At 47.2% G+C, this 12,932-nt stretch overlaps 2 protein-coding genes across 6 annotated transcripts in view; one reads left to right on the top strand and one right to left on the bottom strand.

Moving 5' to 3' along the window:
* Window positions 1-12,235, top strand: part of LOC102377260 — a 28,069-nt gene extending 15,834 nt beyond the window's left edge. Inside the window, exon 7 of the mRNA XM_025203729.1 lies at window positions 11,734-12,235. Coding sequence (XP_025059514.1) covers window positions 11,734-11,778 — 45 coding nt within the window. The 3' untranslated portion in view covers window positions 11,779-12,235. The remainder of the gene's footprint in view (window positions 1-11,733) is intronic.
* The window catches only part of SP2 (Sp2 transcription factor), a 19,054-nt gene that overhangs the window by 3,522 nt on the left and 2,600 nt on the right, over window positions 1-12,932 (bottom strand). For 2 of the 5 annotated variants that reach the window (XM_006023264.3, XM_025203722.1), the window contains exons 2-4: window positions 3,869-3,948; window positions 2,438-3,388; window positions 1,446-1,746 (exon numbers count right to left, since the gene is read on the bottom strand). In XM_006023264.3, the coding sequence (XP_006023326.2) occupies window positions 1,446-1,746; window positions 2,438-3,388; window positions 3,869-3,948 (1,332 nt within the window). Of the gene's footprint in view, window positions 1-1,445; window positions 1,747-2,437; window positions 3,389-3,868; window positions 3,949-8,583; window positions 8,627-9,736; window positions 9,899-12,245; window positions 12,927-12,932 lie in introns of those variants that run through there. The other 3 variants (XM_025203723.1, XM_006023263.3, XM_025203724.1) reach the window with 3 other exon arrangements.

Below are 12,932 nucleotides of genomic sequence, written 5' to 3'. Positions count from 1 at the left end.
GCTCTTCTTATTCAGCTGTGAAAGCAAGCATCTATGCCAGCACTGCAATCTTGGAACAGGAGGAGTGGTGTGTCTGTGATCTCTCAGTTGTAACTCTATAAGCCTCACAGCTCTCTTTCTACTCCCCATACGTGCCCAAAGGCTGCTAGGCTTTTCTTTGCTAGGAAATCCACTTGCCACAAGAAGGCAACACAGGGACCGTGCCTAGAACTGAACAGCAAAGGAGATAAGTATTACCATGATGAGTACTTCCCTACAGAAACTGTAACACTATGGGATTCAAAAGCACTCAGAATTAATTATGGCCTCTTTCTAATCACTAAAGAATGACCAGTTCTTGGAAAATGCTACAGGCCCTGAAAGCATTTGGCTGGTTTCACTACTGGCAATGCATTTGCAGTATCCCTCCCACATGATTTTAGTAGCTGATAGATCACACACCACTAGCATTTTTAAAAAATTGAAGCCTGACCCCACTTGAGAGGTGGGATTCCAGGCTTCTTGGGCCTAGAAGTCACAGGGGTCTAAGCACTCATTCTTTTCTTGTTAGCTGCTGGTTAAAACAATGTGGGAGCTGAAGGGCAAAAGAAACCAGGAAGAAATCTCAGTGAAGTTCCTGCTAGAGTTCAGCTAGAAACAAAGCAGGAATTCCAGCTCCCCAGAACATCTGCTTCTTGTCCTGAGAGGTAAGAGAAAAGTGGGAGTTATCCCTGTTACCTGCCTGCAACCCAGCTCCGGTCCAGGACTGAGCAGAGCAAGACCTGGATCTCAAACACCTGTAACTATTAATCCTTGCCTTGATTAACTCTGTAGCTTAGCAAGGCTATGAAGTGCCACTTTTAACAGCAGGGTCTCAGTATAACTAACTAATCTGAAACAATGCCTTGCTAGGAAGGGACTTGGGCAAGCCTCACTGCCTAGAAGAGATGCAGAGAAACACTCTTGGTTCCTTTGGGATGAAAAGAGATACAGAAGTGTAAGGGCACCATGGATTGCCTTATGAGAGTGTTCTATCCTATTTTTGTGCTATTAGCTAGGGCAGAGAGGACCAACTTTTTTGGCAGGCATGCCACAAATTAGACTTGCACCATCCCCAAGTACCACTTCTGACTCCCTTCCTTTACCTGATCTACTGTTTTATTTTCTAATCCCTGCCCTGCACTCCCTGCCTCATTTACTGTTCTGCTTTCTTCTTCCTCCCCTGCACTACCTGCCTGATCTGCTACTTTGCTTTGTTCTCCCTGGTCCCTCTCTGATCTTCCACGTGCCACACGCAGAGGCTACCTTTGCCACTTGTGACACCTGTGCTGCAGGTTGGCTACCATTGAGCTAGGAGACACATGGTTTAGAGTCCTGACCTCTCCAGAACATTAATGCTCTACGAACTCCATTAGTTCCATCTCTCCCATTACCATCCAGCTCCCAATCAGATCCCCAGTACCCACCTCCAGTGTTGGTGATGGTGACAGGTACGCCTTGGACTTGGACGCCATTAATGTTAATAGTCTGCATAGCCTGGGCAGCAGCTGCCAGCTGAGCTGCGTTCAAGCTGATGATGCCCCCAGCAGGAGCAATCTTTGGCAGGGTGCGCTCTTTGCGAGTGGCTGGTTTTTTGCTACTTCCTCCTGTCTGGGAACTGCGGGATACAGGGCTGCTGCAGGTGGTGACAGATGGGGCCACTGTCATGGCTGGGGCTTCTTGGAGCAGCACAGTCTGCAGTTCACCCGATGGTGTTTTGAAATAGATCTGAAGGGAGGGAGAGTCAGGGTTCAGACCAGCCATAGCTTTGTGAGAGTACAGCGATGGTCCCACCAAACCCATGGGGCCAGAGCAATGGCCTTTGAGACCACGATACCCAACGTCATACCTCATTGGAGCAGACTGGACCAGAAGCCTACAATTCATGAGGAGTTAAATGCAATCAACATACCCCTCACATCCAACCTTTTTGGCATTAATATTGTTGTTACCTTCCCAGCATGGTAGCGGCCCTAGATTCCTCAAACTAATTACTCAGTCAAAAGTCAGGAGCAGATTAGGTAAAATCAGAAGAGTCTTGGAAGCATCTATCAAAAGAAAGGCTTCTAATACACTGGAAAGCATCTACGCTGGTTGCTTGCAACATACTAGTGGTATCACCCTCTGTCTGTACAACAGACAGACATAAACCCAAAGCTTCTATTGTGACACATCAAATCACTAAGCTTATGAAATATGGAAATCTGGATAGACTGAAAGGAGAAGTTGCCCAGACATTTCAAGACACAGAACCTCTTGCAGAAAAATCTCTGCTTCATGCAATACCCCTCAGCTGCCCTGCCTTATATATATACACATATGTGCAAATGCGTACACACACGCGTGCACAATGTTGGCACTGAGTCAGTAATCAAAGGTGGAATCTCCCAGACAGTGATGTGTCCACAAGATGCGGTACCTGGGTAGGAGTTGGTTCAGTTGTCTGTATCTGAAAGTTCTGAGAAGACTTCTGAGGGACGGTGGGGAGTGTGGCGGAGGCTGCCTGGACCACTCGCAGGGCCTGCTGGGGAATCTGTACTACCTGCTGCTCTTGCTTGGGTTGGACCACCTGAACCTGCTGGACCATGGCTGGCTGGCCTGAGCCAGGGCTCTGCACGATGAGCAGGTTATTCCCTGCTTGGATGATGTTATCTGCCGTTGTCTCTATCAACACTGTTTCCACTTGCTCAGCCACAGCCATGGCTGTCGTCTGAGCCGGCGACATGGCTTTCTTTCTAGTCTTTTTGCTGGGTTTTGACGGGCTCTCTATTATCTGTGCCTGTGTCCCAGACTCAGAGCTGCTAACCAGGTTGTTCACAGGCAAGGTGAGCGTCACGTTGCTGCCGCTGGTTAACTTGACTACATTGCTTGTGCTCTGCCCTGATGACACCCCTCCCTTGTGTGCTGGAGCAGGCTTGATTGGCACAGGTTTGTGTGCAGAGGAGGAAGGAGCAATGATAGCCTGGTTGGTTCCGGGAATAATCTGAATCTGGTTGGCAAGGTTCTGTTGCACCTGGATGGTCTGGCCCCCTGCAGCCTGTATCTGAGGGACTGTCTGGTACTGGATGTTTGCTGATGACCGGGCCCCTTTGTTGATCATGGTTGGGTTCTGAATGGCAAAAACCAGCTGCCCCCCAGGATATGAGGTCCCAAGCTGAGACCCTTGGATCTGGAAGAGGTTCCCTTTTGACGACAGGATTCCAAGACTGTTCTTACTGGAACCCAGAGGAAGTGGCGCAGGTTTGATTGGGACGAGTTTTCGAGGAGTGGGCTGAGGTGGGGCAGGAGGAGTGACTGCTGCTTCTACTGCTGGAGGACCAATTTTGCTACATGTCGCTGCAAGCAGGGCTAGTGGAGATGGTTGAGAGTCCTGCAAGAACCAAAGGAAATGGGAATGAGAGACGTGCATTGCACCAAGGTATCAGATTCAGATGTCAGGTGAGCTATAAAACAAGCTTTTAAGGTCCCTGTAAAGCTATAAGAACCCTGTAATACTGGTACAACTCCATCCTTTGTGTGAGTTTGTGACTTTAAAGCATTTTATGTGCATTAGCCACACAGATCCTTTTTGAGAGGAGCTGGTATTACCAAACTCATTAAGCAGATGGGGAAAATGAGGCTCAGAGAGGGGAAATTACTTCTTAAAGTCTGCAGAGAGAGTCAGTGGCAGGACTAGGAGATGCAGTGTCCAATGGTGCATTTACAGGACTGGCCTTCCTCCTAAATCAACATCATCCAACTTTGCAGACAAAGGAGAAAGTTCTGCAGGAGACACTTATCCTGAGGGTGCTGGAAAATGAAATGGGCCCATGATCCTAACAGCACAGCCAGTTCCCGCTTTTGTACACACCTGTGCTGTTGATGCAGCAGGCTGCAGGTATTCACTAGGGCTGACTGCAGCCGTAGCAGCCATACTGTCCTCTGAATCTGCAAGAAGGAAACGCACACAGGAAAAAGTGAGACCAATGCTGAAAATAAGAAAGACAACCCTTATGCTTCTGTCACTATCCAGGCCTCATCACTACCCAGGTCTGGCCCCCACACCCAAATATCACATAATGGCTCTGCCTTCTGGCATCTCACAAACTTAGATGTGTCAAGCCCATTCTAGAAGTGCTCAGCACTGACTTAACCAATGGCTCAATTATACAAAGCGGGACTTCTATATTCTCCTCGAATCAGTTATTTTGGCCTTTGCATGTATCTTTGCTAATTTGGGAAGGGAATATGAAGTTGGCATAGTCAGCAAACAGCAGCAACAGACTGTAAGACACAGGGGAAATAGTAAGACACCCCCCCTCCCTCCCAACTCTTTTCTTGTATTTTAGCAGCAGCATCAGAATAGGCTCCTCAGCTGAGAAGTGAGCCTTCTTCTGCTGGGTGCTGTATAATCATTGAGGAAGTGACAGATAATCCCTGCTGTTAAGAGCCTGCTAATCTAAACAGACTGGGAAGACAATGGGTGGGAAGGAAAACAGAGATGTGGAGACTTGTCCCACCTTACACAGCACCTTGGCAGCAGAGATGAGGAGATACCTTGACACCTGCACTTTGTCTAACAGACCTTGCTGCCTCCTACCTGTTGGCTTCTAACCTTGGGAATATTAAATAGGGGTAACATCTCAATAATGAAGGGAAAACCATTCTGGGTTGAGTACTTCAGTGTGGAGCACTTAGAAGACACGGTGTATATAGAAGGTCACCACAGGGAATAAAAAAACTGCTGGAATCACCTTGCTGGTAGTATTAGCCTGGGAAACTGAAAGAACAATGCCACTGTACAAAAGGGCAGGGAGGAAATAACAGCTGCAGACCTTCATGCAAAAGGACCACAAGGCAGGGAGGATGGTTTCAACAGAGCCAGGGCTGAGGCAGGGGAATAATTGGAGTTCGAAAAAGAAGAAAGAATAGTCCAGGGAATGGGATGAGATTGGAATTACAGTGGCAAACATGAAGTGGGGGTGAAGGGGAAGATGGAGCAGGCTCTACCTACTTACAAGTGGCATACTTGAATGCAGCATTTAGAGACTATGCTGATTTCTGTCTTCTAAATTAAGACTGCTGAGTTGCTTTAATTTGCACTGTGTAATAAGTATTTGGGGTCCTAAATACTTGTGTGTTTTCTATTTAAACTGTTTACTCGTTCGGGACTGGCCATCAATGTTTACAAATGGGTCCTGATACAAAAAAAATTGAGAACCACTGGTCTATAGCATGGGTGTCAAACTCATCAGGTCTCATGGGCCTCTGCCCCAGACTGATCTAGAGCACAGCTGGCAGCATGTGCCTGAGACTGGCCTGAAGCACAGCGGCAGCATGCACCCTGGACTAGCCTCCAGAACCATCAGCAATGCCCACCATACTGGCCCCACATTCCCTGTGCAGCATGCAGGGCTGGTCCCGCATGTGCCAAACCTGTGCATAGGTCCAATCCAAGACTCCTGGGCAGCACCTGGGGCCAGACAATAGGGCTCTGAAGGCTAGATATGGCCTGTGGGCCATATCTTTGACACCCCTGCTCTACAGAGTTGGATACAATACTCCTGCTACCTAGCATCCAATCCTGACAAGTACTGTAAAGGCTGGAGGCATCCTGTTTGATAGCCAGGCAGTGAAATGGTTAACAGTTTGCATTTAACAGAGAAAATCTGGCTTCCCCATAAAACACCCTCCTGAGTGCAGTGGGACAAATTCACAGGTTCTCAGTCCGATGGCCTGCATTGTTTTCCAGACTCCAGTGAGACACCAGTGAATGATGAAGGCTATTATTGCAGGCAGGACAGCTAAAAGATTTCTCTTCTAAAGGCTAAAATACAGGGAAGTCAGCGAAAGACCCTTGGAAATGCTTAGAATTTGCAGGATCTTTTGTCCTAGCCTAGAAAGACATTTTGTGCATGACATTTCCTTTGGCAAGTTCCCCAGTCTCCCTCACTCACCATTCTTTGTATGGCTCAATAGCCTGATAATATTTACCTAGACAACATGCCAGGGAGAGCTTTTCTAAGCCCAAACTCTCTGCATTACAATCGCTGAAAGACAACTGATTTGAAAAGGGGAGTTATGGATGCCTGAGGAATATGGATGTTCTGGTAGCTTTTTAAAATATAAAGATTCAAATCCTGGAAGCTGACAAGAAGAGAGTACTGTGATATTTACAGAGATGAACTGGACTGAAGGAGCAATGAGAATGGTTGACAAGGAGCCCAAATTGCACGATCATGAGATTAAACCTCATATGGCTTATAACACAATGTACCAGCCAAAACAATAACTACTGCATAAGCACAGCTAGTAGGTTTTTTGGTGCTCAGCAGGGACCAGTCAAAAAACACAATTTGAAACTGCTAGAAAATAATTTTCTGGACTCCGTGTGGGTTCAAGTTCAGCATGGGCAGAACTTCCATTTTATTGTCTCACTTCTAAAGGGCCCTGCTTGAAGAATTGTAGGGAGGTAAGAGGAGGCAGGAAAGGGGTGCAAAATATAGGGACAATGGTATTCTATCAAACTCCTCTTGCTCAAAAATACAAAGGTATTCGTTAAAGGCTGGGAAGTAGAAGGCAGGGTAGATTTGCACCTTATAGACCAACCAAATTAGATATATATATACAAATATATATCACAAGCACAGACAAATGTCAAGTGGAACAAGTTCCACACTCCAAAGTTCATTCCATACGGTGATAATCTTGAAACCACAAAGTGGCTTCAATAAAACATTTTCATTGGTGGGAGCCCTTTGCAGCCAGCATCCCATCTCAAGGGGACAAAGGCAGTAGTGACCTCAGACATCCACTGTAAGAAATACTGTTGTTGCACCAACCCTAACTCAAAGGGGCATCCACACTAGGGAAGTATGTGGGGTTTTTTATCACGTTAGCTGATGTGTGATAAGAGCTGAGCAAGGAAAAGGCAGCATGTGGCTTCACAAGTTCAAGAAAATCCTCAGAGAGCCTTTGGTTTTCCTCAACAGGCAACTTAAGCAATACACATACACACACAAGATCACTAATGCTTTGTAAAAACAACACACCTTTTTTGCTAGGGAGGACAAGACCTGAAGTGCTTACTGCCCCATAAGCAGGAGATAACTTTGAAGTCCAAGAAGAGAGTCCTATGCATGCCATGGAGGATCCAACTCCTAGCTTATGGGGAAGGGAAGCATCTAGTTCCAGTCTGTTTCACTTTGCTGTTGTGAGCAAAAGCAACCCGTTCACAGTGAAAGGGGATGGGGATTTCCATAGCACAACTTGGGATGACCTCGATATGGGGAGGCAGGTTGTGCTGCAACTTAGCTAGCCAGATCCAAGCACAATGGTGAACGATAGAATAGTATCTGTGTGGTCACAGCCTCTGATCCACAGCAGTTAAACCAGGGCTGTAGTATCCACACTACCCATGAACTGCACCTAATGACCTAAGCAGCAACATGAGGGAAGACACTGTAACTGAAGAGCATGAAACATAACAGCAGGTACTATTTCTATACAACAGGAAACAAGACAAAGGTGTGGCCATGTGGTACACAACAACTCCCCAGCTCTGTCTCCTCAGTTTAAGAAAAAAAGGGCAGTAATACATTACTGAAAGGGAGCCAGGGCTCTGCAGCCCCTAGGTTCCATGTGGCATCAGGTATAGGGATATATCTGGCAGCTCAGACCTAGGTGGATAGATCTTGACTAGTGCATTCTTTCCATGTGCATGGGAAGAGCCACCCATTCAAAGCTACCCCATTGTTCTCCTTCAAATCATTCCTCATAACTCCAAAAAAAATCTGAACACTGGTTAGGCTGAAGCCACTGCTCATTGTGACAACCACGGTCCTGTCACTGTTTCCTTGTACTTCCCTGTTGTTCTGCATCCACCTGTGGTCTCTTGGCTTAGAGATGGCTCACAAACTTTTTTTTGGAGCAGGGACAATCTCTTTGTTCTGCGTTTACACAGTGCTTAGCAGGAGGGGGTGGTGAGGTGAATGCAGACACCTGGCAACTTCATCAAAGTAAGAGTGTTCTATCAATGTGAGGCGTGACCGTAAGAGTCAGCGTATCTCGATGCTTTACTCAACACAGGAGCCAGTCTTTAGATCTTAATATAGCTCCAGGCCAGGAGGGTTATTTATGTATTTCCCAGGCAATGAAACTAATCAAGGAAAATGAACACTTAGTAATGTTGCAATGTCTTCCCTCTCCGTGCTGGACTGGCTGCCCTGTGCTGCCCTGACTGGTCTACAAAAGTAATGTGGGTCACCAGAAACAGAAAACTTCCCTCTGGGCAATGCACAGCCTTTCACTGGGCAGAGAGAGCAGCAAGAAAACTGAGCTATCAGGATGCAAGCCAAGTCGCCAAGGAGTCTGCCTTCCAAAGGCAGGCAGTTGAGCAGGAGGAGGCAGAGTTCAGGTTCCTTTCAAAGCAAGTGAAGACTCTTTCACAGCCTGCCATGACCAAGTGCATAAATCCCCAGTCAGTGTAGAGTCCCAGGAGCCTGGGACATCATTAGATAGAAAATTATTTCCATCAACTCTTATAAAAGAGCAGCCATTCCCTGTAAGTCACTTGCTCTCACTCACTGTGGCGACTTCTTGGAGACCGAAGCATCAGATGTTTGCACCCAGCTAGCTGGCCTTTGATGAAAGGACATGTTCTTCCCAGAAAGCCAGAGGCTTGTACAGCTGCCCAAATTCAATGACTGTACCCTCCTTCCCAGCAGAATTAGGGCACTGCTAAGGATTAAGAGCCCTGACTGCAAATAAGAGCAATATTAAGTGCGCCAAAAATGAGAAAGCAAGAGCAGGAGAGACTGGCAGACAGACAAGGGGGTGGGATCTACTAATCCATTGAAATAAATGATGCTAATAAATGTAGGGAGAAGTTCTCTCTCCCTGAAGCTCAAGTAAACGTCTCACTAACACAGTTTCTGCTTAATGTTTCCTGGCACCAGTTTTATAGTTTGAAGAAGCAGCAAAATATAAACGTATTCACAGGGCAGTACGGCTGCCTAAATCTAGCTACCAATAGCTCAGGTATCAAACCAATACAGACTTTAGGGACAAGATTGTAATTTATTAGAGTATTTGGTTCCTAGCCTATGTTCCCGAGGGCTACCGACCCTTATGACAGGCAGAAGCAGCTACCCTCTGGCAACCTGTCATAATTTGTAAATCGTGTCATTGTCATTAGCTCTGAGCAACCCATTTATTCACCAAGGGGAAGTCGGTGAACAGCTGAGGATCACTCTGTCTTTCTGCAAACCCACAATGACAACTGAGTGCCAAACAAAACTTTTGGTGTTTGAAGGGCACCGATTCATAAACCCAAAATCTCACCAGCCACCCTCTCTGCTTGCCACAAGCACCCTTCCATGCAAAAAATATCTTGCCAGGAGAATACTGAGCCACACAGCCTGAAATGATGCCCACCTTACCCCTTCTTTCTGCTCCACTGAGAGGATGATGAAAGAAGGATATTTTGAAGATTGTTGGCTGGAGCACTGGCTCTTTTATCAAGTTATTAGAACAGATATAATGAGGATTTGTTCCTACCCTGGGATACTAAAATGGGGCACTATGAACTGGTCAGATACCCTGCTTTCTATTTGAAATCTTTAAAAACAGGCAGGCTGATTAAAGTCTCAGAGACCGTGTCAGTTTGTGACATGTCTGGGGACAACCCAAGACTGGAATCTGAACAATCGAGCTGTAGAACAAGAACGAGAAAACTTACCAATCGCGCCAGGAAATGAGAACCCATTTCCAGCCAGTAGTAATGCCTGTTAGCAGCCAGCTGGAACATTCGCACCAGCACGATTGGTAGGCTTTTTCAGAGGCGGCTCCTTCACTTGTCACAAGAATTTACTTATTTTGAAACTGTGCCATTATCTTCAATAGTCTATAAGAAATATAAAGCGAAGAGTTGTTTTTCTTTCTTCCTAACCATAATTAGCTCTCTATCAGGGAGCTTTCCTCTAATCCAATGATTCTCAAACTGGTTTAGGCAGCCCACATTAGACTCAAAGCCCCTCTTAAGAAAATGTGAGCTCTTATTAGTTTTAACTTGCTTTTTAAGTACAGAAAAATCACAGAGCAATTCTCCTATTGCAAGGAGGTCAGAAAGCTTACAACAGGTCAGAATGGTTTTGACCCTATGGATTCCTATTGGCAATCTCTGGGTTTATCTTGTGTATCATGTATGTGTTTGCCCACCTAACAGTGCTAATACAGGTACTCCTCACTTAACGACCTACCTGTTTAACCGTGCGGACTTACGACCAGCTCTCCGTAGAGTCGTAGAGCTGGTCGGCAGCGCGGCGTCTCAGCGTCAAGCTGAGGGGGACGTGGAGCTGAGCCCAGCACCCTCCAGCTGGCTCCGCGAACCCACGAGGGGGGAGAACCACCCCCCCGGAGGGCGGCGGCCAGGACTCACCGCCATGGCCAGCGCCTTCCCGTCCCCGGCTGTTTCCCTAGGGGCCGACTGTGGTCGGTAAGGGGCGGCTCCTCGCTTATCGACCAATTCGCTTAACGACCAAGTCGTAGGAACAGAACTCGGTCGTTAAGTGAGGAGTGCCTGTATTGCAGAGTATTTTGCAGCAAATCAGTATTGTAACACTCTGGCTGAGAATCACTGCTCTAGATCTACAACTTCCATTGCAGCAGGAAAAACCTGTGACAGAAGGGCAAATGCTTGTAAAAGGCAGCTCTTGATTCTCAGTATCAAAACATGTCCCACATCCTGCTATCTGACAAGCATGGGCAGATTCCTTCCTTCACAAAGATATGGTGCCCCATTTCAGTGGCGCATTGTGAAGCTGTCACTGATCTAGTTAACTAAGGTACCTATCTAGCACCATTACTGTAGTGTTTGAAATGCCTCGTAATCTTGACTATAGCTATTCTCACAACCTCTCTGTGAATTAAAGAGGCACTGTCTCAATTTGATAGATGCGGCAGAGAAAAGCTGAATGACTTGAACCAGGTCATACTGGAAGTTTGTGGCACAGTTTTGACCCCACGTTGGTACCCTAATGCCTGGAAAGTCCTTTCTACCTGCCTAGAGCTGACTAAAGCCAAATCAGACCACTGATTTAGGTATCATAGTCCCATTCCTAATGGGGACAAAAACCAAGAAAGAAAATGATATTAAACTGTCTCACAGTCAAACAACTGAAGGATAGCAGAAGAACCTCTCTCTCTTACAGTGTCAGAAAGACAATTTTACTGAGGTCAGACAGCAGATTCAGAAACTCAGAAAGATCAATTAAAACCACAAGTCAATGCAGGGAGAAATCCTTTTTATTACTCAGATGATACCCTCTAGAATGGTTATTTATTTTTTGCTTCATGCCAACAAGATACTCAGTACTATATATACTTCAGTAGTAAGAACACTGTTTGTGAGCAGAGATCTGGCTCTACATTTTGAGGGGCACAATTTAGGCTTGACACGAAAAAGGGGTCATGGCCAGATGGCAGGGGGAAGCAGCAGCAGCAGGGAACTTCACGTGTGTTCCAGCCTGACTGATGGGGAGAAGTGGCAGTGGCAGCTGGCAGGTCCTAGTACAAGCCTGCGTCAGACCCGAGCTGCCCTGCCAGTAAAAAAACAATACCAACTACTGCCTTATACTATTAACACTTTTAAAAAGTTACAGAAAAATAATTTTCCTGTGTGTTTATGTTGCATGCATGGAAGGATGCATATTTTATTTTCACTCTTTTCCTATGCAGGCAACTGGCAGAGGAGAAACAAAACTGACAGACACCAGGGCCTAAAGGGACCGCTACAATCAATTACTGTGACGTCCTGCATAACACAAGTGGTTTCTCCATCAAGCCCTAATTTCTAGTTGAGCTGCAGCATCTCTTTGAGAAAGATATCCAGCCTGGATTCATTAAAGACTTAAAAGCAATGGAGAGTTCACCACAACCCTAGGTAAGTTGTTCCAAAGGCTCATTAATCCTCACTGCAAAGACGCATTCTCTTCACTCTGACCTATTACTTATCCTTTACTGCTAGTTTTATTAATGAATAGACCTCTATCAATATCCCCAAAGGACACAGAAAAGCCTGCCCACTTCTATACATGTGAAACTTCAGGGATTCACAGAGGATTACAAAGAAAAATAGATTATCCATTTGAAAGCCCCCATCCCTTGAATACTCTCACAATCAGGGGTGTCAGACTCATCTGGCTCTGTGGGGGAAAGGACTGACATGGGGCTGCTCCACGCCCACGCACTTGCTCCATGTTCCAGACCCAGCGTGTCCTGGAGTGACTGGAGTGGGCACCACATTCATCCGGTCCTGCTCCACCTGCTCCTGGCTGGGAGGACTCCCAGGGACTGCGGGGCCACTTTCCTGTCCCTCATCCATGCACATCTCCGGGCAGTGTCCACCAACTCCTTGGACTTGTTCAATGACCAGTGGGCACTGTCTGCTGTGCTATGCTCAGCGTCCCTTTGGTGTGCTTGTTATGAACTAAAACCCTCACTCCTGTCCGTTTTGTTTTTATTTGTCCCAAGTAATCAGTGATACGCCCTTAGCAGCTCCCACCGCCAAGACGGGGTTCATAGCTGTCTGTGGTGGGCTCAGGCCCCCGGTCCCAAAGGCCTGCTCCAGTGACTCCTGGACTTGCTACCTGGAGCCACGGGTACCTGCTACTCACTCCCAGAGCCAGGGGCAGCCCTGGGGCCAGGCCGGGCAGGGCTCCACCTCCCACCCCCTGCTAGAGACGGCTGGAAGGAGTCGGTGAGCAGCCGGTGGCCCCGGCTCCTCTCGGAGCTACAGCCGCGCTGGCTCCCGGTGCCCCGCAACTCCTCGCACCGGGGTCACCGTGCTGGCAGGGCAGGGCTGCACCGCGCCTGGGGCCCCTCCCCACCCCGGGGGGCCGGGAGGGGCAGGCTGCCCCACCCTGTGCCCATGCAGG

This window comes from Alligator sinensis, unplaced genomic scaffold (assembly GCF_000455745.1).
Source record: "Alligator sinensis unplaced genomic scaffold, ASM45574v1 scaffold520_1, whole genome shotgun sequence".
Classification (NCBI taxonomy): Eukaryota; Metazoa; Chordata; order Crocodylia; family Alligatoridae; genus Alligator; species Alligator sinensis.
The sequence above is the reverse complement of the archived record's forward strand: the minus strand, read 5'-3'. Positions and strand labels throughout refer to the sequence as shown.